The sequence below is a fragment of the Bos indicus genome, chromosome 3 (assembly GCF_029378745.1).
Source record: "Bos indicus isolate NIAB-ARS_2022 breed Sahiwal x Tharparkar chromosome 3, NIAB-ARS_B.indTharparkar_mat_pri_1.0, whole genome shotgun sequence".
Taxonomy (NCBI): domain Eukaryota; kingdom Metazoa; phylum Chordata; class Mammalia; order Artiodactyla; family Bovidae; genus Bos; species Bos indicus.
In genome coordinates this window covers 110,541,338-110,566,286 of record NC_091762.1, presented here as the reverse complement: position 1 = coordinate 110,566,286, position 24,949 = coordinate 110,541,338, and the positions used below count along the sequence as shown (strand labels likewise).

The 24,949-nt window shown below is 49.7% G+C and overlaps 1 protein-coding gene across 6 annotated transcripts in view; it reads right to left on the bottom strand.

Annotated features, from left to right (window-relative positions):
• Nucleotides 1-1,896: 1,896 nt before the first annotated feature.
• Nucleotides 1,897-24,949, bottom strand: part of KIAA0319L (KIAA0319 like) — a 97,148-nt gene continuing 74,095 nt past the window's right edge. For 2 of the 6 annotated variants that reach the window (XM_019957863.2, XM_019957864.2), the window contains exons 11-21: nt 23,447-23,570; nt 22,575-22,707; nt 20,613-20,761; nt 19,394-19,545; nt 18,899-19,037; nt 17,231-17,390; nt 11,846-11,988; nt 10,888-11,010; nt 10,111-10,201; nt 8,954-9,045; nt 1,897-3,146 (exon numbers count right to left, since the gene is read on the bottom strand). In XM_019957863.2, coding sequence (XP_019813422.2) covers nt 2,959-3,146; nt 8,954-9,045; nt 10,111-10,201; nt 10,888-11,010; nt 11,846-11,988; nt 17,231-17,390; nt 18,899-19,037; nt 19,394-19,545; nt 20,613-20,761; nt 22,575-22,707; nt 23,447-23,570 — 1,494 coding nt within the window. In that variant the 3' untranslated portion in view covers nt 1,897-2,958. Of the gene's footprint in view, nt 3,147-8,953; nt 9,046-10,110; nt 10,202-10,887; nt 11,011-11,845; nt 11,989-17,230; nt 17,391-18,898; nt 19,038-19,393; nt 19,546-20,612; nt 20,762-22,574; nt 22,708-23,446; nt 23,571-24,949 lie in introns of those variants that run through there. The other 4 variants (XM_070786861.1, XM_070786862.1, XR_011565940.1 and 1 more) reach the window with 4 other exon arrangements.

The following is a 24,949-nucleotide window of genomic DNA, read 5'->3' as shown; positions in this document are numbered from 1 at the left end:
GGGGCTGAACGTAGGTGAAAGCGGTTACAGTGGTGGCATGGGTTTGACCAGAGGCTAAACAGGGACCCTTGAACCGCAACACAAATTCCACCGAGGAGTCACGGGCCTGAGCCAGGCTCCCCAAACCCTCCTTCCCAAGGACTCATGGCTCTTGATGGCATACAACTTCTTTCCAGACCTATCTGTCTTCAGAGAGCAACTCTTGGTGTGTGTGACCACCTGTTCTGGCTCCTTTCACTGAGCAGATGGGCTGAAGGGAAGCTGGAAGAACCGGAGTCTCCCCACTTTCCTCCCATAGAAGGCCGGCCAGCGCCACAGCCTTCCAGCCCGGCAGGGTTTTCCTGAGTGTCGCTTCCTAGTGACTAAGGATTCTCTCCACACACAGCACCTGCAGGCTTTGAGAAACGCGAGGATGCCCTCTGCTGGCCTCCCTTCTGGCCATTCTAAATAGAAAATGTAAGATGAAGGTCTTTGAGGGTGGAGGAGTCTTTAGTTTGGTCAAGGCAGGGGCTACCAGGCTCCTGAAATTCAGTTATTTCAGAAGGGTTTCTTTGGGGTGACAGGTTAGGTGGAAGTAGCCTCGCTCTCCCTAAGCCAGCCCGAGGATTTCTGCCTCTTTCTTGAGTCAGGCAAGAACAGGGGCATGGCAATCTTCTCAATGCAAGACCCCAAGCCAGGGAAGCAGCACGGGTTTCTGAGTTTTGTTCCCTTTTTTGGTAGGAGTAGGGAATGATAAATTGTTATACTCATCTCTGAAACAGAGATAAAAATATATCCTTCAATGAGCCATGGGTGAAATAAATAAGATGTAGCAAGGAGGCCCAAAGAAAACCAGAAAAAGCCAGTAAGTTTTCAAGTCCTGTAGCTCTTTGGTGAATCCCTCAAAGCTCTTTTAATACAACATCCTCAGCAAGTCCTGACCGCCTGCCCACCAGCGGCTCCTGTAGTCGGCTCTGCACATCCCAGCCCCAGCGCCCCCCGCAGATTCAAGCACCCACTCCTCCGGGCTTCCTTCACCCTAGCTCAAGACGGGTCAGCTGCCGCCCCCTCTTCCCGCCAGAGTGTGAGATTCTAGACCAGTGGTTCTCAAAGTGTGGTCCCCAGACGAGCAGTGGAGCACTCTGGGATCACATTAGAAAGGTAGATTCTCGTTTCCCCTCAATCCCACTCAGTCAGAAATGCGGTGGTGGGGCCCAGCCGCCCGTGTTGTAAGGGTGATTCTGCTCTAGACCAAGCACAGCCTCCGCTGGGCTTCAGCTCCAATTCATTCACGGACAGTGTGTGGGCTGAGTTACTTCTCAGATGCCTCGTTTCTGCTTCTGTAGAAACAGAATCAGTATCCTCAGCAGGGGTCACCAATACCCTCACCTGTGCACAGAGCCTTGGGGAGATAAAGAGTTCCCTGGTCCTTCTCTCTCCTCCCTTTCCTGGAGTCCGAGACTGGACAGCAGCCTCCGTCCACCTGCCGAGCTCACCAAGCAGTCCCTCCAGCTCGGCACTGTCCTGGGGGCTGGGGCCAAGCCCTACTACTTCGGAAATCCAAGCGGAAGACCAGGGCCCCTGAAGGCCCACCTGGGTGTTGGGACCCTGTGTGTCCCCAGCTGGTCCACGGAGTGGAGACAGGGGCAGGAGCGCGTGGGGGTTGTGTGCGTGTACGTATCAATCCCGTGTTCACAAAAGGCTGAAGAAACAACAGACGACTCCCGTCCTGAAAGACAAAAGGAGCAGCTGGCCCGCAGGGGCCAGGCCGCCACTGAGGGAGAAGCCTGGCACTGCCGGCCACGTGCAGATGCCACGCCCTGACTGGCCCGGCGGGGGCGTCACAGGGACGCACAGGGCTGGGCCCCGAGTGCGGGCCGGCCCCGAGCACAGAGCGGCACACCCAGCAGGCAGGCACGCAACTGAACAGCAGGTTTAATCATCTCACGACAGACGGTAGGGCAGTAGTATAAACCAGAAGTTTCCTTTTAAAAAGCCATGTCCCCAAAGCTCCCATTCCTCAATACCCAGACGTCACAGCGGAGGGACCGGTTCCTCACGGCTGAGGAACAGGGCCAGAGGGATTCAGAGTCTGTTCCACCAAGCTCAAAGTCTTTCCAGGTCAAGGTTGCCTTGTGAGTAGCCAAGAGCCCTAGGAGGTGCTGATGCACACGCACTCTTAACACATACACACCCCCACACATGCAGGGACAGAGAGAAGACACTCGGACAGACAGGCACGGAGGAGGCCGTGCTGGGGCAGCCACACACGTGCGCTCTCAGACCGCACAGTCCAGTCTGTCTGTGGCTGTCTCCTCGGCACAGGGAGCACGGAGGAAGCAGCCAGGGTGGCCAGGAGGAAGGAGGGTGGCAGCCTGGGCCCCTCTCCTTTCCGGAAGCAGCCAGCCCTCCCCTACTCGGCAGACTGTTTCTGCACTACCAGCTCACCGTCGGGGGTGAGGAGGGGCGCCACGTCCTCTGGGCCGAGAGAGAGGGCACGCTCCACCCCAAAGCAGAGAACAAGGAACATGCCCACAGGCAGGCTTCTGCGGCCAGGAGCTGGCGGTGCTTGTTTTTGTTCCCGGGGTGGGGGACGCAGTCAGGCCTCGCTGTGCAGGTGCCCCGGCGGCAGCAGTCCTGCCAACAAGGAGCTGGAGAGGAAGCCAGGAGCTGGCGGTGTCCACCCTTGGAACAGGAGAGGGGTGCAAAAAAAAGGAGGCCCTGAGGTGAGGACATTTTGAGGGACCTACCAGATGGGTTTAAAGAGGAAACCTCTTCGTTCACAGCTTCATTCAGGGGTTCCTGGAGAATGTCTCTGGATTCAAGTACCAGCGGCTCTGGTTGTGGGTTTGGGGATGGAGTGGCCAGCAGAGGCTGGGAGAACAGCTGCCCTCCGATGCGGGAGGTAGGAGAAGCAGCCTGGCGATGCTCTGGACCCTGGCACTGCCAATCCCCACCCTGAGGAAACAGACCAGGCGGCTACAAGATCTCCTCGCGGGGGCTCCGGACCTTCAGTGGGGTCTGCCCGTTGGGCACAGAGCCGTTCTGACCGTGCAGGAGCTTGCCCTTCTCTCGGTCTGGCCACGTGAAGATGGCATCGTCACTGTCCAGCTCGGACTCCGAGTGCATCAGGCTGCTGCTCAGCGCTGGGCCTTTCTGTTTGACGCCTGCGAGGGAGTCAAGGATATGGGCGTCAGGAGCCGGGAGCTGCACCCTGCACCCCCCATCCCAGCCCGAAGAGAAGCAGAGCGACAGGGACGGTCACAGTCCTCTCCTGTGGGCAGGAGGCTACCCGAGTCCTCCCAGGCCTGGCTAGACAGAGCAGGGAAGCCTCAGGGAGTACTCTGCAGACCCACAGATCGGCGTCCACTGCAGATTCTCTGCCTCCAGCATCTATTAGCTTCGGTTAGTCCACCCAATGACATGCTCTTTTCTCTCTCCTAAATGTGGGGTGTTTCATCATGTCCCTTCACGCACAGGGCAGAGTTCTGTGGGAGGCAGGCAAACAAGGAACAGGCACTGATACTCTAGAGACTGAGCTTCTTCGCGGACCCTGGCTCAGCGTGGATGGACAGCACCTGCAGAGCTGCTGGCGCTGAGGACACCACCGTGCTCTGCGCAGACGTTTACTCTGGCTTCGCTGAGTGGCAACAAGCGGTGGGAGAGCAGGCGTGTGGCTTGGAGAGGCCTCTCCAAGCAGGGACTGGAGGAGGGACTATCCCAAGGCATCAGTTGGTCAGAGCACACAAATAAGGACCCGTAAGAAACACCTGAGGTCAGAAAAGATGCCTGAGCTTCTATAAGTCACTGCAGTTACGTTCTCTACTCGTCCTTAAGGCTGCAGAGGCCAGACCATACCACGAGGTCGGGTAATAACTTCAGGGCGGACCCCCACCCAGCAGCAAGACGGGTGCCCTCTGGCTGGTGCAAATACCACTCCAAGCAAATGCGGGCTGAGATGGCAGAACTAGGAGTACGAGTGGCCAGCATCGAGAATGCAGCTTGGCAGTGCTCTGGGCCTGGCACAGTCCACCCCCAGGACCTAACCTACCTCCTTTCTTAAAAAGGTGACCAGTCAGGTGAGCCATGTTTGAACCCTCACTCCCCAGCAACCACGCTCCCTCCCCCGGTCCCACCCCCAGTAAACACTGAGAGAGGCTCCTGAGACAACCGTCAGCCACTCTGCCCATTCCTGGCCAGACGGGCCGTAAGGCTGTGGATGATGAGGGCCTCGAGACTCTGACCACGCCCGGCACTCAGGAACCTCAAGCAGATCCTGCCCGTGTGCCATCTGCCTGTGCAGTGTGCTCTGGGGCGCAGGCAAGCTTACGCAGCTTGTCCACCTCAGGGCACAGTTCTGACACATGACTGCAGACAGTCACACCTTCCACTGACTCTCAGGACGGCAGAGAAGCAGGGTCGGAGAACAATGCAGCTTTGCAGGCTTTTCCAGTGTGGTGGGGACAGTGCTGACCTAAGAACCAAGACCAGGGAGGGTGAAGGGTCTCACAACTTCTGCTTTGCCCTATAGATGAAGTATCTCTTTGGGGGCTTTCTGCCCCCAGCACCCAAGCACTCGAAGCTTCTCTTCTTCCTCAAAGCCCTTCTGGGCCATAGGTATGGAGGACAGGAGCCTGAGGTGGAGATGGGTTTCTGGCTCCGCAGTACACAGCACTCACCGCGGGGCCTCTCACGACCAGTGAGCTCTGCTCTGCTTGGGGAACTGAGTGGAATTCATCCACTAAGCAATACTAGTGAAGACACTGCTACTATCAACAGGCGCTGACCACTCCCATCTCTGACTCAGCAATTCCATTCCTAGGTCTACACCTGCAGAAATCCATACATCTGTCCACCAAAGGACACAGACCAGAAGGTTTACAGCAGCAGCCCCCAGGGCAGCCAAAGTGCCCAACAGCATGCCTGACAAATGTGTTCCTACAAAGGGAATTATACAGCAATGGGAATGAGCACGCTGTGGCTCTGCCTAAGGACACGCGTGAGTGTCCTAAACGCAACGCTGAGTGAAAGGAGGTGCAACTAAGACTGTTCATATCAGCTACTCCCAGACGCCAATCAACTGCGGGGGCAGGGGCTGCAGAGAAGCATCGACCAGACGCCAACTGCGGGGGCAGGGGCCGCAGAGAAGCACACAGGGGGCTGGGGCTCCTGGGGGGCTGATCACACGGGCACATTCACTTAAGAAACACATTTTCTGTACACATCAGACTGAATCACCGGAAACTGCTGTCTTCTAGGTCAAAAGTGAAATTATCGGTAATTTTATACGGTTTGACCAAAAGCAATAGAAAGTTGTGAAAAGACTCAACAGGAGAACAAAACCAAATCACACCCCACCCCACAGGTGCTGACTGCAAAGCACGCCCCACGGCTGGGCTCCGAGCCCGGGCCCCAGGCACAGGCGGGGGCCCCTCCCGTCCCATCACTCCTCCTCCGGCCTCACCGCGCCCCCGGCACGGTGTCCACTTCAGCTCACTTCCACACACGTCAGGCTCCACAGACTGACTCTTCCTCAACCTCAACTTCCATTCCAGACCGCACCCCTTTAGGTCCTGAAGCCACTCTCCGCATCCCACTGGCGGCTCTGTTCTGGCCTGCAACCACTCCCCAGCCGCAGAGCCCAGATCAAGAGCCGGCCTGCTGGCCTGGTCGGATCCACCAGACCCAAGGGCCTCTCACCTCCCCGGCTAGACACCGCCCCCGGGAGAAGGGCCTGCGACCCTCGTCTGTCCTTGCCTCCGGGTTACCCGGGAGCGGCTGGCCACCTGCGTCCCCCCACCTCTCCCCGCAAGTCTGCCTTTCCAAACTGCCTCTTCCTCCCAGCTGTCCTCCCATCCTGCTTAGGAGAGGGATCTCAAGTCCTCTATGCCCGCCGTCCCCCTCAGAAACCTCCCCTCCATCTTCTGCATCTCTGCCCGCAAACCTGCTCCCAAAACCCATCCACACAGTCCTGAATCTCCGCTCATTTTTACCCAGCTTCTGGAAGGACTTTTAACTCTTCAGGGCCTCCGTTTCCTCACCACCTACCTACTTCCTAAACAGACTGGGCTTTCACTTCAGCCATCTGTCCGCTCGCCATCTACTCCAGCTCTTCAGGTGCCCAGAAACCTCTCCAGCACTGTCACTGCCATCACCGTCGCCAATTCTCATCTGACCGCGCTCTGGGGACGCCGCTCCTCCTCCTCCTCAGCTCCTCAGCCTGGCGCTTTCCTATGGACCCTCACCCCTCTCCTCACGGCTCCTGATGGCTCTCTGGGGACGACGCTCCTCCTCCTCCTCAGCTCCTCAGCCTGGCGCTTTCCTATGGACCCTCATCCCTCTCCCCACGGCTCCTGACTGCTCTCTGGGGACGCCTCTCCTTCTCCTCAGCTCCTCGCCTGGTGCTCTTCTATGGACCCTCACCCCTCTCCCCACTGAGGGATGTGGCCCTCCCTAGCGGTGCCGGCCGTCTCCAGTATATAGCAGATTCCTACCCAGTCCTGTGCTGCTGCACTCCATCTCCCTCTTCTCTTACTGAAACTGCACCGAGTGTCCTAATTCTGGCCTCAGTGCTATCAAGTCTGTCTCTCGGGTTGGCAGTCGGCCTGGCCCTTTCCTGTCCCTCCGGGACACTGACACCATGCTGTTCAAGCATCACCATCCCCTCCTCACAGAAACCTCCTTGCTGGCTCCCACCTACAATCTCCTCAGTGAATGACATGGCACAAAACTAATTTTCCTAAGCCAGCACTTTCGTCACCACCAGAAAAAATGCCTCAATCCTTAAGCTGACATTCAAAAATTCCCATAAACTCATCCCCACCCATCTTCTGGCCTCATTTTCTCAACCCCATTCACAACTGTTCTAAACCAAACAACCTTCCCCTGCATTTCTTCTCCAGTCTTTCTCGTTCACAGATGCTCAAAGAAGATGCTTGGGGACCATCCTTTGTGTCTCCTTTTCTCTCACACCCCTCTGAAAACATATCATGAACCTCAGCAAGTCTTCCCCTTAAGTGTATCTGGCCTTTGCTCTCTGTCTCATAATCTTTCCACCATGAGGGTGTTCTATCCAGTTTCCTCTCCAATTCCTTCACATGGCAGCCAGTTGTCTTTTTATAACGTAGATAAATCTAACTGCGCCATTCACACCTTCGTAACTCTCCCGACTGCTCCTAGAAGGAGCCCACAGCAGCGTCCCTGCTTACCTGTCCAGCCCTGTGCCACTCACCCCACACTCACCGTATCTTCCGCAAATGCCCCCTGCTCCCTCTGGCAGCTGGGCCTTCAATCAACCAGCTTGGCCTGCAACCCTATTTCTCAGAGCCTCTATGAGCCCCACTCTCCTTCTCGTTGACACTGAGGTCTCAACTTTAATGTTATTCTTTATAAATACCTTCCACTATCACATCTGTATATTTGTGAACTTGTTTGTTCAATGCCTGCGTGATATAAGCTACACAAAAGCATCATCTATTGAGTTCACCATAATATAACCAGCGTCTGGCTTAGGCCTGGTACACAGTGGTATTAATCCATACGCACAGATGAATAACATACAGTCCCTACCTTCTTCAAGCGTATTATGGACTAGTAAAGGGACAAACAATAAGATAACTGATATAATACAGTGAGAGAAATGCCAAAACAAACACGCGGGAGAAGGAAGAGCGTGACTTTTAACTGGCAGGTTAAGGGTTGGATGAGAAAGTACTTTCTGGACAGAAACACGAACCAACGAATTTGGTTTAGAAAAGAGAGACATCAGCAAGGAGGAGGATCTCAGAAGAGCACACTGACGCAGGCGCACCAAGGCCACTATCCAACAGACCACAAGTCCCCAGAGGACCTCACGGGGTAGAGACCTCGCCACAGCAGCAGACACGGCCTTGGCGACCTCGGCGAGGGTGCTGTGCAACCTTTTCCCCTCTGGCCATCATCCTCAGGATCTCTGGGACGCTCTGGCGGTACTTCTGTGGTTCGCCAGCCCCCATCTCTGGACACTGCCCCACCGTGCTCCCGAACCGAGCTGCCTGGGTGCCGACAGCCCGGACTGCCTACGAGCCTTTATTTTCATCTCATGTCTCTCCTCCCTCACTACACTGAGATTCCGAGGGCAGAGCCTGCGTCGGAGAACGCTACACAGTCCCCTGACAGCCTTTCTAATACCAAGCTTTAAGTATGAGAGATGTTAAACAAACATGTTGCAAAAACAATCAGGTCTACGTTCAGAGTGTTTGGGAACAGCTCTACACAGAGTCCAGCTCCCATAAGGGGACAAGGCCTATCCTGGGGCCTCCATGGTAAAAGGGAACCTCCCCAGTGACCGAGCTCAGACAGGAAGGAGGGCCCTGCACCTGCCCCGGGCCTCCTAACCCCATCACCAAACGCTGTCTCCGTGCTTGTGCAGCTGGAAATTCTCTGACAGATGAGCCCAGCGCACCTGGAGCCGGCAGGGGAGCAGCCCTCCATGGCCTCTGAGATAGTCACGGAGCCTGCAGATCTACCTGACAAACACGGGAGAGGAGAAGACAGGAGGGGAAGGCTGGCTGGAGCAGAGAGCCAGCAGGCGGACACTGGCTTTGACCTCTTCACAGCCTCACCCTGTCTGCTCAGAAAGGACAGACTGAGCAGGAAAAAGAGACCAAGGTCCTTGAGCTCAACCTCAGGGGCAGTTTGAAAAGCTGAACTCCAGGCAGCAACCCTAAGGGGAATGAGCAGGCAAAGGACAGCAAGAGGCTGAGCCCCCTCAGCACAGGGAAAGGGTAGCTGAGAAGTGAGCCCTGGAGCCCGAACTTGTCCAACAGGCAGGTTCTGCCCCCACAGGGCAAAGCAGCCCCTGGTCCTCATCAGGGAGGGGACAAGATGCTTTCCCAGCACAAAGAGCTGTTGGCAGCACACCTGGGAGGGAAGAGTGATGGTGGCGGCTCTTCATCTACTACGGGGTGGCCCCAGCACCCAGTTCCCAACATACCTGCTCGGGACGTTGGCTTCAGTTCTAGGCTTTCCTGATCCGTGGCATCCAGGATCTTGTACTTGCTTTTCCTCTTCGGTTTTCCTTTTTGCCTGAAAAACACAATCCCTGTCTCTGCTCAGGAAAGAGGGTCTGTGTGAGGCTCAGGTCACCACCCACAGGTGACAGCCAGACTCTGCACGTGGAGCCCGGATCCCGGGATGCTGCTTAAGGGAAGAGCTGCTTCTCCTTACTTCTCAGCTGGGAAAGGCAGCAACTGTGATTTGTTATTCAAATATTCCTCACCAACTTGGGAAAGGGTAAAGGAAACATTGTTATCTTGGACAGATTGATTAAAAATGTAAATAAAATGAAACACCTATCCCTGAAGGGTGGAAGGTGGAGGAAAGCTTAAACTAGCAATGTTGTTAATGGTGGTTGTCCTGGACTGGTGGGAATTTTCTAAAATTCTTTTAATTTGCTAAGTTTTATTGTGAGGTTATGTCGCAGCTTGCATTTCAGCTCTGCAACTTACTAACTGTATCCTTAGATGGATGACATCAGTTTCCTGAGAAAATGCTCTTATGCCTATTAAAAAAGATATTACCTATAAAATGTCATCATGATACTTGGCACACAGTAAACACAGAAGTGATACCTATTACTAAAAATGAGAAACACAATAAATATTTCTCTCAAATATTTTAAGACGAGATAGGAAGACTAGATGAAAAAAACCTGAAAGACTTAATCACGGCTAACCTAAGTCTATAATTACAAGAAAACATGCACGCACATGAATCTCAAATCGAAGGGGAGGCAGACAAATTAAGATTCCACGGCAACAGTGGTGAGGCTGAGGTGTGGAGTACAAAAGCTCACACACCCTAGAGGCAGATGTAAGCCAGGCCTATGCCCCAGGCCCTCCCCATGCCCACTCAGCCACAGCCATGTTTTCCAGGTTGCAAATCACTGCAGTGACAGCCACTCCCTCCCTCAGGAGCGTCAGACGGTAAGACCACCTTTTTGGGGCATGCTGTGGGTGGGCCATGTAATGGTAATGGTAAGAGAAAAATCCCAGGACTCAGGGCCCCCACGTAGACGGTGCCAGATACCTCTCTAATGAACAAATACGTAATTAGAAGGCTGAACAAATTTACAGGGCAAGTGCATCTTACCTCTTACAACAACAGATTACAGTCCAGGACAGGATCCCCAAGGCAACAACAATGAGAAAGGAAGCAATGATAACATATAACACGCTCCACTCTGCCAAGAAAAACACAGTAGTAAGGGCGCTGGAGAGAGAGGCTGAACGGAGGGCTGCGCTGCCCAGCGGGGGCAGGAAACACTCCCTGGACAAAACGGACCCAGGGCTCCCCAGGGAAGATGAGACCTTAGAGATAAAAGCAGCTGAAGTCTGAGCTTGGCTCTGAGACCCTGCAGCAGCGGGGCAGGCTGTAATGAGCTTCAAAAGAGGAAAAGAGGGGAATGGAAATCTACGGGCTTTCCTGGGGCGAAGCACACAGGCACTCTGAAAGGACAAGAGGCCGCACAGCGGGTCTGATTCATCTGCATTTTGTGGCCGGTCTCATTTACGCTTGTTTCGTTTTAAACAGCTGCGTCAGGGGAGCTCCCTGGCGGTTAGGACTTGCCGCTTTCACTGCTGGGGCCTGGGTTCAGTCCCTGGTCAGGGAACTAAGAAACAAAGATCCAACAAGCCCCGAGGCGTGGCCAACAAACAACAAGAGAAAACCACAAACACTGCCTCAGAGCTTTCCTCTAACCTTGAGCAAGTGCGGAGGAAGGAAGCATTAAGTCCTCGGCAAACATCAAATACACAAAGTTCTTCTCCTCGCTTGCTCATCTGCCTTGGAAACACCAACACCCACCCACTCAACTCAGAGCCACAGTCAACGCCAAACCAGCTGGCACAGTCAAAGCAGGAAACTCACCACAGTTGCTGTCTCCATCCCTCAGCTGCACCTTGATGAAATTCTCCATCCAAAAAGGGTCACAGACACAGCGTTTGGTGAATGAATCACAGTGGCCATGGTCAGAGCAGTTCAACTGGCACGCTGCAAGTAGGAGGAGAGGGAGCAGGTCTACAGGAGTCAGAGCCAGAGAAGGACCACCTTCCGGGGCCCATGAAGACGGGATGGGACCCCCAGACCCACGTCTATGGTGACGTGTCCTTGAGACCTGCCCCCAAAAGCCTTTACAGCTGGCACCACGCCCTTATCACCATCATGGCTGGATACAACTGGAGCAGTCAGCAAGGCTCCAGACTGTTTTCACTTGCTGTTTTCCATATCAGCAGTTCTTAATCTTTCATGTCCCACAGACCTTCTTCTCAGAATAACTTAATTGCCAAGATAAAAGACATAGTATTATAGAGGAAGGCAATTATACTAAACATGTTTCTGAAGCATTTAAGAATACAAAACTTTGAAGATAACAATATATGTCTTTATTAAAATATTAAGTCATAAGATTATAACAGTGATAATTTTGAAGTAATGATGAATAAAAATGTTTTTTCATCAACTGGTATGATACAAAACTATTTGAATTTCTATTGCCTTGAAGTCACATGTTCTGCTAATACTACAGTACTTTGTAAATGAGGAAAAGAGTAAATTTCAGTCAGAGGCTCATGAAAACAAAGATGTAATTAAATTTTTTTTCCCATTTGAACTCACAGCTCCTCTGAACACTGTCTCAGGGGCCCAGGGACCCCAGGTGAAGAAGCTCTGCAATGAGTTGGGACTCTTCCATGATAATGGTAGTGGAAGAAAGCGATTATTTCCTTATTTCCAGAGAACCAGAAATGTAGCCCAAGCACAGCAGGGATGACAGGCGAGCTGTGGGCACTGGGCAGGCTCTCATTCCCAACTCCCCACAATTACTCACTGACAGTACTGATCTCCAGGGCTCTGAATATCAGAAAGTCTGCCTTCTGCTTCTGCAGCTCACTCTTGAGCATTGCTGCCACCTCATGGCCTTTGAAGATCTGGTGAGGAGGCTCATTCTGAACAAAAAATACCATCTTGGTGCTGCGGAGACATGCAACAGTATGAATGAGCTGAAGCTGTCAAATGGATAGCAGTAGCTACCATTTGCTAAGTACCTTCTGTATGTGCCAGACACTGTGCGAAGTACTACACACATTCTCCCACAGCAAGTCAGTGAGAGAGGGGCTGCCCAGCACCATCTCCATGTTACAGAGGACAACACTGGGGCTCAGAGGGGTTAAGTAGCTTGCCCAAGGTCACACAGTTAATTATGGCAGAGCCAGATCCCAACCCTGATATGCCTGACTCCAAAGCCTAGGCTTTTAGAAAAGCCCTAAGCTGCCCTAATTAACAAGACCTATTCCAAAAGGTAACCAGAGGTCAGAAACACAGGGATTTAGTTTTGGGTACATTCTGCTGTCAGCCTTTTAACAGCTAAGAGCATAGTGATGTTGGGTTTGTGCCTATATCATCTATAAGACAAAGCACAGTGTTTTCTAAAATGTAAACTGCTGCACGGCATCAGAGCATCGTCCGCAGGCCAAAACATGGCCAAAATGATAACTACCGTGGCAGCAACAAGAAAAGGCTGGCACAATGGTGTGGCTGGTACAAGATTATGTTATTCTCTGTCCAGATCTGTTTACTTTCTGCCTGTCAACTTCTGTCCAAGGCAGAAAATGTTTGAGCTCACTTCTGGGTGGCATGGAATCTGTTCACTAGGCCTTGGCCTCCATTTTTGGCAGCCTGCTTTGTGATTCCATGTTAGTCTCATAACTGAACTCTCCCAACCACTGGGTTCATAGGTGCGCCCCCAGTAAGGATTCCCACTGCACACAGGGGCTGGGTGGGACCCAGGTATCCCAGAGGGCCTGGACCAGCTTCATTTAGTATAACTGTCTGTTTATCCCAACTGTGTGTGTATCTCAAAGTATCATAGAAACAGTATCATCTTCTATGTGTGGACTGACATGAAAGTTTGGGAAGTCCTTTCCTAAAAGACTTTTAAAAGTTCACTGTGTAGTAAGGCTAAAAATGGGGTATTATAAACTCCAGAATCAAGAAACAAATCTTTTCCATAAGATTTGTGGTCATTTCTCGTACTGCATGTAAAACAGATAACTAACGAGAACCTACTGTATAGCAAGGGAACTCCACTCAATGCTCTCTGGTGACCTAAACAGGAAGGAAATCTAAAAAAGAGTGGACTGTGACTGCCTAGAGGGGTGGGATGAGGTGGGAGGTGGGAGGGAGGCGCAAGAGGGAAGGGCATCTGTATGCCTACGGCTGATTCACGTTGATGTATGGCAAAAACCAACACAATATTGTAAAACAATTATCCTCAAATTAAAAATGAATTCATTAAAAAAAAAAGAGCGGATATAGGTTTGTGTATAATTGATTCACTTGGCTGCACAGCGGAGACTAACACAACGCTGTACAGGAACTATACCCCAATAAAAATTAATCTAAAAAAGATGTGGTCATTTCTCATATTTTCTCCTAGTTACCTAATAATTCACACTTATAGTTTCCATTTTTGTCTATATACAAATAACCCTCAAAGCTTTATCTCCTCTCCCCATGTCCCTCGAGTGACCAAATCTATACCTACAAATGCTTGCTAGAGTATCTACACCAGATCTACCACAGACATCTCAAACCCAACATGGTTCAAAACAGACTGATAATAATCATTAATTAACTCATTATGTATTAGGGACTACACACACATTATCTTATGTAATCTTCACCAAGCCTTCAAAATGGCTGCTAGAATTTTTACAGGTGAAGGATGAGTTTGGAGAGATACAGTCACCTGCCCACTGTCACAAAGCTGCCACTGACAGAGGCCAGGCTGCCTGGTGAGAGGCCCATGCTCTTTCCCGTCGTAATAACACTCTCTCCTTCCAATCATATCCTCCTCCTGAATTCCTCAGCAAAGCCCATCAAGGCCAAACCAGAAACCCAGATGCTTCTCTCTTCCTTGTGCCTCAGATTCAGTGACACAAGTCTGCAAGCAACCCCTTCCACAACGCTCTCACCCGCACTCTCACTGCAGCCTCGCCACTGCTGTGTCCCAGCCAATTCCCACCAGCTTGATTGATCCCAGCAGCCAACTTCCTATTCCTATTCCCAGGTGCTAAGCAGAGCTTAAAAATAAAGTCCTCATCATCATGCTGTCTCCAATCCAGTGAACCCTGACTGCGTATTAGATTCATCTGGGGTTTTTTTAAAATTTAGGTGCCCAGACCTTACTCCAGACCAACTGAACCATCATCTGTGGGGGTGAGGCTTGGGTAATGGTATGTTCATAAAAGCTCTTAGTGTTACTACTGTGCAGCTGGAATCGCCACTCTCACTTCCTGTCTAACCTTGGGTGAGACCCCAATACTGCTCAAAGCCAGCATTGGGGTCTCAACATCCTTTCCTGGAGTGGGTGTTCTCAACCTTCACCACTTTCCTCAGACTGTCCAGCTCACGCTTACCTCCTCGAAGCAGACGGCCTTACCTCCAGCTTCAGAGAAACGGGATGTTGGTACTAGAGAAACTGGGTGTTTGTACTCACCCTTTCAAATGCTGTCCTTCTCTGCTTCTAAATTCACCTGAAAGAGCACATCTTCCCTCCTCTCCTCCCATCTCCAGAGGAAGTGGTGCTCCTGCTCTGTCCACAGCCAGTCCCCCAGAACTACCTCTGTTTCTAACCACTGCCCCAATCTCCACCATCTACTTCTCTTCTACGTCTTTCCCTCGGTCTATAAAAATGTTCAGGTATTTCCTATCTTTAAAAGGTGTTCTTTTGAGCTTGTTTCCCATATTGTTTTCAACACCAGCCTTTTCAAAGAGGCATTATACCATCTCTGTATTCTCAAACCATGAAAAGCTTTGCTCCCAGCATCTAAGTGAAATGATCTCACTAGAGTTCTGATGAGCCACTAATCACAAACTCAGAAGCCTGTTTTGCGTGCTTGCCACACCTGTCCCTGTAAGCACCTGAATCCCTTGGCAGCCCACCCCCTCACTGCCAGCCCATCTCTTAACTCCCAGCAGGCGGCTTCCATCTGGCTCTCCTCCCACTTCTCTGGCTGCTGTTTCTTAGTTTCCTTTGCTGGCCCTTCTTTCTTTGCCTTCCTCTTGAATACTGATGTTCTCCAGAGCTCTGTCCTCAACCCTCTTGACACTCTCCCAGTGTGACTCATCAATTATGGCTTTAACGCCGCCTGTACAGTGACTCCTGATCTTTGGCCTTTCCTTCCACCTCAGGTTCCAACCTATGCGTTCTACTACCTGATGAAGCATCTCCCTATGTAAGCCACGTGAAGTGCTTTTAGTCACTCAATCATGTCCAACTCTTTGCAATGCCATGGACTGTAGCCCACCAGGCTCCTCTGTCCATGGGATTTCCCAAGCAAGAGTACTAGAGTGGGTAACCATTCCCTTCTCCAGGGGATCTTCCCAACCCAGGGATTGAACCCAGGTCTCCTGCATTGCAGGCAAGATTCTTTACCATCTGAGCTACCAGGGAAGCCCAAGACACCCCAAATTCAACGGTCAAAACTGAACTCATTATCTTTTCTTTGAAACTGGTTCCCTCTGTATCCCTAATCTCAGCGCCCACCATCTATCCAGGCACACAAACGAAAATTCTCATATTTGACAGTTCACTCAGTTTCATTCCAAAAGGGTCACCAAGTCCTATTGATTTACTATGACATTCTTTTAATTTCCTCATATCTTCTGCCATTTCCACAACTACTACCTCATTCGGTGTTAGCACCCTTTTCCTAGACTAATCCAAAAGCTTCCTGATTTGTCTACAAGCCTTTGGTCTCTTCCTATTTTAGTTTTAGCCTCCACACTACCAACCTCCCTTAAAAAAAAAAAAAAAAGAACTAATATCCTTGTTTCAAAAATAAACAAAAACTTCACATACAAAACTAACTTCTGAGTCCTCCCACCCAAACTATTCAAACTGCCCTGCCTGGCCTGCTTATGACTGTCCTGAGTCTACAGAGCCAGCCTACCGTCCACCATATCCTAGGGCCGGGTAAGTGTTCTGAACCCATGGGCTTCTTCCAGAGCAAACTCTACGTTAACATCACGGGAATATTGTTCATGCTGTTCCCCTGTGCTGAATTTCCTCCTTGTCCTTCTATGCTTGATCAGTGTCAGTTTTACTTCTGGAAAATCTTTGAACTACCTCAATCCTAATTCTCCTGAAAAAATAATCACCCCCTTGCCTGTGCCTCCATGATAGCGTTACCCCAAAACTGGGTTCTCCTCTAGGTGGTATTGAGCCAAAAGACACAACCAAGCCAAAGGTGAGAAGAAGGAGAATCTATCACTTGTGGCAAGTGAGGAGAACACTGGGGATCTTTCCCAAAGCAGTGTCTCCCTAGATGGCAAAACTGGGGAAGTTTTACGCTAAGGGGGCATACACATTCATGAAGGGGCTTGAGCAGAGAATTCAGCACAGAATTGGGACATAGGTCAACAGAGTCCAAGCTTTGGCTGACTGAAATTATGAGGCTCAGAAAAGGTCAATATCTTTTCTCAGGTTCCAGTTGATCTGGTGGATGAGGGTTTCAGGCTATCTTTACCACTGGAACAGAACTGGGAGTCTTTACAACTGATTTATTATTTTTGGTATTGTTACTTCTCTTACCTGAGAAGAATCACTGGGTCCTAAATTCTTTTTTTGCTTTGGTCACACTGCAGGACTTGTGGGATCTCAGTTCCCCAACCAGGGGTTGAACCTGGGCCATGGGAGTGAAAGCCTAGAATCCTAACCACTAGGCCACCAGGGAACTCCCCGTTCCTGCATTCTTTCTTCCCTTAAGATCATTAATTAGTGAGACCTCAAGGGCAAGCACTGTAGCCAGGTTTAGATCACAAAATGGCTTAGGCCAAAAATGGCTTAAGGTAAGAAAAGCCTGATTCTCTTCTTCTGGGGACCCCCTACCCTATCTGCTTCCAACTGGCCTTCTGTCAAAGCCACTGCGTATTGATGTTACGTATTTACTTGGTCATCTCCCTCCTAGAACACAGTCGTCAAACATCATGGCCGTCTTCTGACCTTGGGATCTGCTGCAGTATCTAGCACAGAGCACATGACCTGTCCTAAAAGAGTACATTTCTTCTTCGTTAAAGAAATGAACACCATGAGTGGTTCCTGGTCAGAGGGCCCACTCTTCTCTATCTACCCACGCTACTTTATCAGCTCAGTCAAGAAGCCCAGGGACCCCTGGTCTTTCCTCGTCTCCCCCCATTCATGCCCAGCTACCTCTGCTCCGTGTACGGCTGAATCTTTTGCACAATGATGTCGGAGTCCAGCACCCCCAGGAGGACCCCAATCTGGCGGATGAACATCCCCTTCAGCCTCTCAGTTAGCTGACTGACGTTGACATCCAAGATGAGCTCCACCAGGCTGTTTTTCCTGGGATCTGGAAAGCACGTGGATCAGTCATGGCTTTAGAAGCAGGAGAGTTAACACAGACCAGCCACTGTGCCTGCGCTCTGGCCCAGGAGAGAATGTGGTGAGAGCATTCAGAAATGCAAGTGACCTCTTTCAAAATGGAAAGGCCCCATGGTGAACTCCCCATTGCTTCGTCCTGAAGCATTCCTGGTCTCTCCACTAACCTGAGAAATACCACACATGTGCTGGGGCCCAGTGCAAATCAATGGGGTTTAGTGAAGGAAGTGGGGAAAAGAAAAGCACTTCAACGTTTGTTCTAAAAGTCTCTGCCCAACTGGCTTTCCTGAACTATCCAGACCAAGTGGTGGGTGTCCAGCAATCTCTCCTGATCCAGTCTGATTTTCAGTGACTGCTGTACTTTGTATGCAACAATGGGAGGGAAATTTTCCATGCCAACAATCTTACCAATGGGAATGCACCTGCCCTACAGGTTTGAAAACCATAAACACAAAGGAAATCCAGGCAGCCAAGAAACAAGGATTTCCTTAAAACAACATCACAGCCGGACAATGTTTTCACAACTCTAGAACTGTAAGACCATTATGTCTTACTTTTGATTATGTCCTAAAGACTGTTCTATATGTGGAAGTTCAAAGTGACTATTCAGAATACCTTCTTCACATACTTGATGCACCATGTGTCTGTCCTGATGTATCACTGACATAATTAGAGACTATCTGTGATGTGATTTTAAACACAGAGGAGACTTCACAGTGTCCTGGCTGTTGTCCTTCAGAGAGGCAGGGCAAGGACTGAAGACCTGCCAAGATCCCTTCCCTTCTAAGACATCTGTACATAAGCTTGGCCTTAATCCTAATAAAGAGTAGGTTGAAAGTTTATACCTTCTCATCAGATGCTCAGGAATTTATAACACTCTATCCCACCCTGTACTCATTTCCTCCCTAATACCAAATTAGCCTTGAAACAAAACAAAAACATGGTTCTATTTAAGAAAGAAATTTTATTTCTGCAAATCTGAAAAATGTAAAGGACACCAGTTACTTTACCTTCCCTGGGGGTTGTCAGATAAAGCCTGAGGCTCAACTTACAAAAATAAATTGTTTTCTGCAGCTGGGTGCTGATGAGACATCATGACTCAAGTTATTCCTGTGCTCAGATTCCCAAAGCACCCTGAGCCCTCTGTCATCAGTCACACATAGAGGAGAAAGTGCTGGCACAGGGGCCCAAAGGCCTGGCTCTGACACAACGGCTGTGTGAAGCTGAGCAAGCCCTGCCCTCTCTGAGTTTCTGTTTCTCCATCTGAGTTAAGTAGGGGGAGGTCCATATTTCTGTGTGCGTAGGAGAGGTCTTGCTGGAACAGAGAGTCTCTACAGAGTTCTTAGCTTGGGGATTCTAGATTGTTTAAAGCTGGATATGCCATCTGGCTCTGTCCATGCTGGGGGAAGGGTCTCAGGACCCAGGCGCTGCTGGGCTGATCCAGCAATTCCACTCTGGCTCCTCACTAAATGAACTCACCAGGTTTCACCTCCACCGTGGTCCGGTCTACATCACTCTCACCCTTCGCGTCAGTCACCTTCAGGTGAAACGTGTAGGTTCCCTCGACCAGGTTGGAGAGAAAGAGGACAGGGTGGTGATCAGAGCGATTTAACACCTCCTGTGGGGTGGAACGACACGGCAATGTTGCAGAGCAAAGCCACACTCCTTTCACGGGAGTTAGCTGCCTCTGTCATAGCTAAACCCCCTCTGGGCAGATGGCTTTGAGTTCCTGCTCTGTGATGGCATCACAACCCACAGTGATGAGGATCAGAGAACAGAATCATGTTCTCTTCCACACAAGCTTGAGGGGTGACCCTAGGCAAGCCATTTAATCTTCCTGGATTTCAGAACAATTCAGGTTTGACACAAGAGACCACTTGGTTAAAACAGGTCCTGGAGTGCTTGACTCAGCCTCCTCTCCCCATCTCACCACCTGACCGACCTGTGTAGCTCTCCACCTCCTGGCACACTTACCCCTGCGGCTGGGCTCCCCTCATCTCGAGTCCAGAGGTAGCTGACTATTCCCTTGTCATCTGAGGACTTGGAGCCGTCCAGCTCTGCTGTGTCCGTGGGCAAGGTAATTACCACATTCCCAGCTATCTTGGCTACAGGTGCTTTGTTCATTTCTAAACAAAGAGAAACCATTGAAAAAAATGTATGATTCAGAAAAAAAAGAAATGCTTCTTCATGGTGCTTGTGAGGAAATTAAACACCAAAAACATCCTAACTGAAGAACTGTTTCAAGTGCTTATCCACGCCAGCAATTAACAGTGTAGAGTTACCACCACCAGTGCCTCAGGGGCTGTGGCTCCAGTCCCGCCCAGAGAAATGTTCCCCGACTGCACAGCAGAGGGCACAAGTGCAGTTTCTTCCTAAATCCTCACAGCAGCCCCCCTGGAAGGGATCCATTTCTCTGCTCTGGTGACATAAGGTGATTGGAAACAAAGGCCTAAAGTGGTTAAAGCCCTGAAGTTCAGGTTTCATCAGCTGATACTACATATTATCTTCAAAATGCAGCTTAAAATGTTATTCTCTGAACATCTTTTTTTGACTCCTTCCTTAGCACTTTAATAGAGGAAAAGGAGAGAGACACTTTCCTCACCCGGGGCCCTACCTGCAGCTTTGTTTACCAGAGTGTGCTCCCTATTCACTGAGCTCAGAGGACTGCACTGGGGGGCCATCTGCACCCCTGGTAGTTTTTCCTACTATCAGCTTACAGGCCTCTCCCAAGACCATCACTGATCACCATGCCTGCAAACCAGAGCAAGGCTGAGCCACTCCTGTTAAGCTGGCCTCAGAGTGCAGGCTCCTAGGAGGAGCACAGGAAGCAATAGCACAGGACGGTCATTCTAAGGTTGGACAGCAGGTGTCACTGTAGCTAGCAGGAGAGTTACAGAGACCCAGGGACATAGCAGCAGAGAGAAAATAAAAATGCAAAGGGAAAAAACCTTAATTCTCTTCCTATTCAACTGAGGAGGGAAGAAGGGAGGGAGGGAAAACAAGGAGCTAAAATTTACCTTAAAAGCCACCCAATCAAAGACTGTTTTAGAAAAGCAAATAACAGCTGCCCTTACCCCTAACTTTCTTCTCTACCCTCTGTCTCTAATCAATTCTTCAAACAAACAAGAGATGATGGATTCTTTACTTATCTGACCCAGAGGCAGCTGTACCAACCCAAGGCGGCAAGATATACCTTCTTTGACAATGACATTCACAGAGCTCTGGCTTTGCAGGTTCCTCTCATCTTTGACGGTCAGGGTGAACACGTAGGTTCCCACTTGCAGCCCGGTCACAGTGGCGACACTGCTGTTAGCATTCTCGAGCTGTACCCCGTCAGGTCCCCTAGACAAAGAGAAACCAGAGGGAGGAGTTGCACCTGTCTACTTCTCCTGTCCCCGACTCAGCAGGAGCAGAGAATTACTGCCTCAGCTAAGACATGAACTACTGTTTCCTTCACCTCAAGAGGGCATGTTTAAAAATATTCCATTTGGACAGAGTGTCATCTGGCCCCAAAAATACAAGCTACCTGCTGATCAGAAAATTCCATTCACCTGCTTTCAGACACATTTAGCCTTATCCTTTATGAGAGCTTCGAGAACATCCAAACTTTGTGCTGCTCCAGTTTGCAAAAGGAAGAAAGTGCTCTGAGCAGGTCTCTGATCAAAAGAATGATTTAAGAGTCATGTTTCTGAAAAGCATTTCTGGCCCAGTAGTTTGTTCAGCTCTTGCCAGCAAAGAAGCAAAATGCATTTCTTAATCACATGCCAAATTCCCTCCTGCTGAAAAGTCAGGGAGAGGAAACAGGCCAAGGCTGCAGACAGCACTCAGGGAAAAACCATCCTCTTCTTAGCACAGCAGCTGCATAAGCAAAACTCCCTCCCGCTCCTAGACAGGGGCCACAGAGGACCCAGAACAACCGTATCTTCCTTGTCCCCGGTGGCCTCACAAGGAGCCTGCAGCAGGGGAGTGAGCTCTGCACCAACAAACAGACACAACACTACACACGGCAGACAGCCCTTCTGTTCAAGGGCCAAAACGCCTTAGAGCGTTCCTTACCACCGAGGGACAGCCAGAGAAATCCGCACTCTCTCAGGGTTTTGCTCTTGTTTTAAATGTATAACCCTGACTCCAGCCGCCCCTCTTAAAACAGATTCTCCTCCAAGAAGACATGCTAAGCATTACTTCTGCTGTGAACACCAATAAAACTCAAATAAATGGTTTATCTGCTGTGTCTTCAACAGACAGTTATAATTAAAACATGCTAGGTTGAGGAAAATTAGGTTCTCTAAAAGAAAGAAATAAAAGCTAAGCAAAATAATTTCTAGACAACAAAAGCTAAGCAAAATAATTTCTAGACAACAAAAGCTAAGCAAAATAATTTCTAGACTCCAACTCACCAATCATAAGTCAAGTGCTTTGCAAGTCAAATTACAGGCCTTACCCACCCATCTCTAACATCCCAGTCAAAACCAAAACCAAAAAACCCAGTCTCTCCTTTGGCTGCTATCTTTGGAAACTGAGAATGCTTTTAACTCTTTCTTGGAATTATTTTGCTTCCTGTGGGATCCTGCATATAATCTGAGTTCCATTTATTATGACTTAAAGGAAATGAAAGAAACTGAGAACCAGGAATGGTTTGATTAGGAAATTCCAATTTAATTAGTAGTATTTTAGTTACTGCTTTTGGCCTCTGGCTAACTTAAGTGGTAACCGGTGTCTTCAAGGAAACAATAACAGACTAATGCTTTCATTTTATAGATGAATTTTCAATTCTCCTTAATAGCTGCTCTGCCCTATCCCCCCTGCCAGCCTTCCCCTGTTAATTTTGAGCAACGGTACTTTTCTGCTCCATTACCCCTTCCATCCTGCCTCTCAAGTGTAATTAAACTATGCATTTCAGCAGACGGATTGTACCTGTAAAAGCACCAGAACCACAAAGTACTACCTGGGGACAGTTGATGGTAAGCGTTCTCTTTCTTTCTTATAAAAATTATATCATTTTCTTAGAGTTGAAGTTTGGGACTGCAAACATTTCTTTCTCAGTAATCCCCCTTGGATAAGCTAATAAGAAAGTAAACTCCTAAAGGCAAGTAAAACCGAGCTCTTCAAAGGCCTGGTGCCTTTGCCAACACAAGGGTTTCGTGTTAGTACTCACTGTGTTTTTTCCCAAAGATAAGAGATAATTTTCTGGTCATCAGAGCTTTTGCTGCCATCCAGGGTTGTGCTATCCACGGGAAGAGTCAGCTCTTTATCTGGGCCTGCATCTGCCTGTGGAGGCTTGTTGTTTTCTAGAAGACAGAGACTTGGAGGTCAAAAGCAGGCAGTCCAGCTGGGAGAACAGAGGAACCAACTGGGACATATGTTCTGGAAGCCTCAAGGCCTCTGCCTCTCCACCCACAGAACTTTCAGATACTGTGGGAGGTAAGGGTATGGTCAGGGAGGTCACGATGAAGAATGTAAGACCAAAACGTATAAAACAACTCTGAAAGAACATGGCAGAACATAATGAAGTTACAGGGTCATGCTAAATTTGAAGTATAAGGCTACAGGAGTTGAAATGAAAGGGCCTGAGGGATAAGGCAGGGCTTTCTTGAGGAAGGGGGCTTTAAGCTAGCCCTTAAAGGACACGGTAGGAGGAGTTCCCCAGTGGTCTAGGTCTGTTAGGATTTCACTGCTGTGGCCTGGGTTCAATCCCTGGTCGAGGAACTGAGATCCTCCAAATTGCAAGGTGGGTCAAAGGAAAAAAAAAAAGGATATGGTAGAATTTGGGATGACAGACACCATCTGCTAACTCCCACTGAAGGCACAGTAACCAGCCAAGATCAAGGGCACAAATGAGGCTGTGAAATGCTCTGTCTCTGTACCTCTGAAGGAGGCACCAGGGGAACGGACAGTTGAAGTTGCCAGGGGGGTGGTAGATTGATAACTCCCATTTGTACCCTCATACAGCTCAGAACCCAAGCCCTCTTCTCACCCAAGGGTCAAAGGACCAGCCAACAGAAGAGCCTGCCGCAAGGTCAGACTTACCAGGCTGCACAATAACAGTCACTTGAGCGGTGGCCTGCTGCCCTACTGTATCAGTCACTGTGAGTTGGTAAGTATAGTCTCCTTCTTGCATGGCGGAGAGCTGCAGGGTCGGTGTTCTAACCCCCTGAATGAACACATACAGAGAAGTGGACTCTCAAAATCATATCATACAGTAAGTCCTTCTCTGGTCTACATCATCTACCCAGTTTTAAACCTAGGTTGGTACTGGGCCACCACCTCCCAATTAGTGAATACTCAACCAGACACTATGGAACATCTTGTTTAAAAGGCTTGACCCTTCAAGGGAATAAACCTCTGACACAGCAACAGTTTCAAATAAAGTTAGAGTGCTCACGAGGGAAGGGAGTACAGGAAAATGTGCAGAGATAACCAAGATCCATTTCTATGACTCAAGCCAAAAAGAAGACCATGAACATATAACAAAACAACACAATTTAAAAAACAATGTTCTAACAAAGTGTGATGCTTAACAAAGCTGCATCAATAAAACATGGCAGCAACAACTCTGTTGTAATGCTGTGCTGTCCCCTTATAGGTCTGAACAGATTCTGTGACAGCAGAGAAACCTCATATAATACTTAAACTAAAGCCGGATGAAATGTGAGCTTTAACTCATGCCTCAAATACGAAAACATAAGACTCCCGAGTGTCAGAAGGGATATTACAGATAAGTTAGAGCCAACTGCCAACGCAGGAACTTCTAAAACAGTAGGCGAAACCTAGCAGCCTCTGGGCTGAATCCAGCTTGCAAGCATTTTATTTGGTCTTTGGGTCTTAAAAGTTGGAAAATTTCTTATAAAAGTCTAGACTTGTCTTCTCTTGAAAAGCTGGAGGATCTGACAACACTGGGACCATACTCCAAAGTGGCAGCAACCAGTCGAACTTGAGGGGCTGCTGAGCCCTTCAGTTGGGGCTCATGCTGTCCAGTGTGCCACAGCCCCACCCACTTTTCTTCACTTAGTTACCTGCCTGTTGACTGACCTAGTCTCTTCTTCAATATGTTCAGAGAGAAGATGCTCACCATCCAGTCTGGCAATCTACTCCAGTTTTTAATAGAGCTCACTAAGATGTGCTGTGCCGTGCTTAGTCGCTCAGTCGTGTCTTTGCGACCCCACGGGCTGTAGGCCACCAGGCTCCTCTATCCATGGGAACTGTCCAAGCAAGAATATTGGAGTGGGTTGCCATGCCCTCCTCCAGGGGAACTTAGCAATCCAGAGATCGAACCCAGGTCTCCCACACTGCAGGCGTGCAGTGTGACCTGCACACAAACCTGGGTTCGATCCCTGGGTTGGGAAGATCCCCTGGAGAAGGGGAAGGCTAACCACTCCAGCATTCTGGCCTGGAGAATTCTGTAGACTGTATATAGTCCATGGGGTCGCAAAGAGTTGGACACGACTGAGTGACTTTTACTTTCGCTTTCACTTTAAAGATGTGCACTCTTCAGCAGAAACTAACCCAACATTGTTAAGCAACTATATGCCA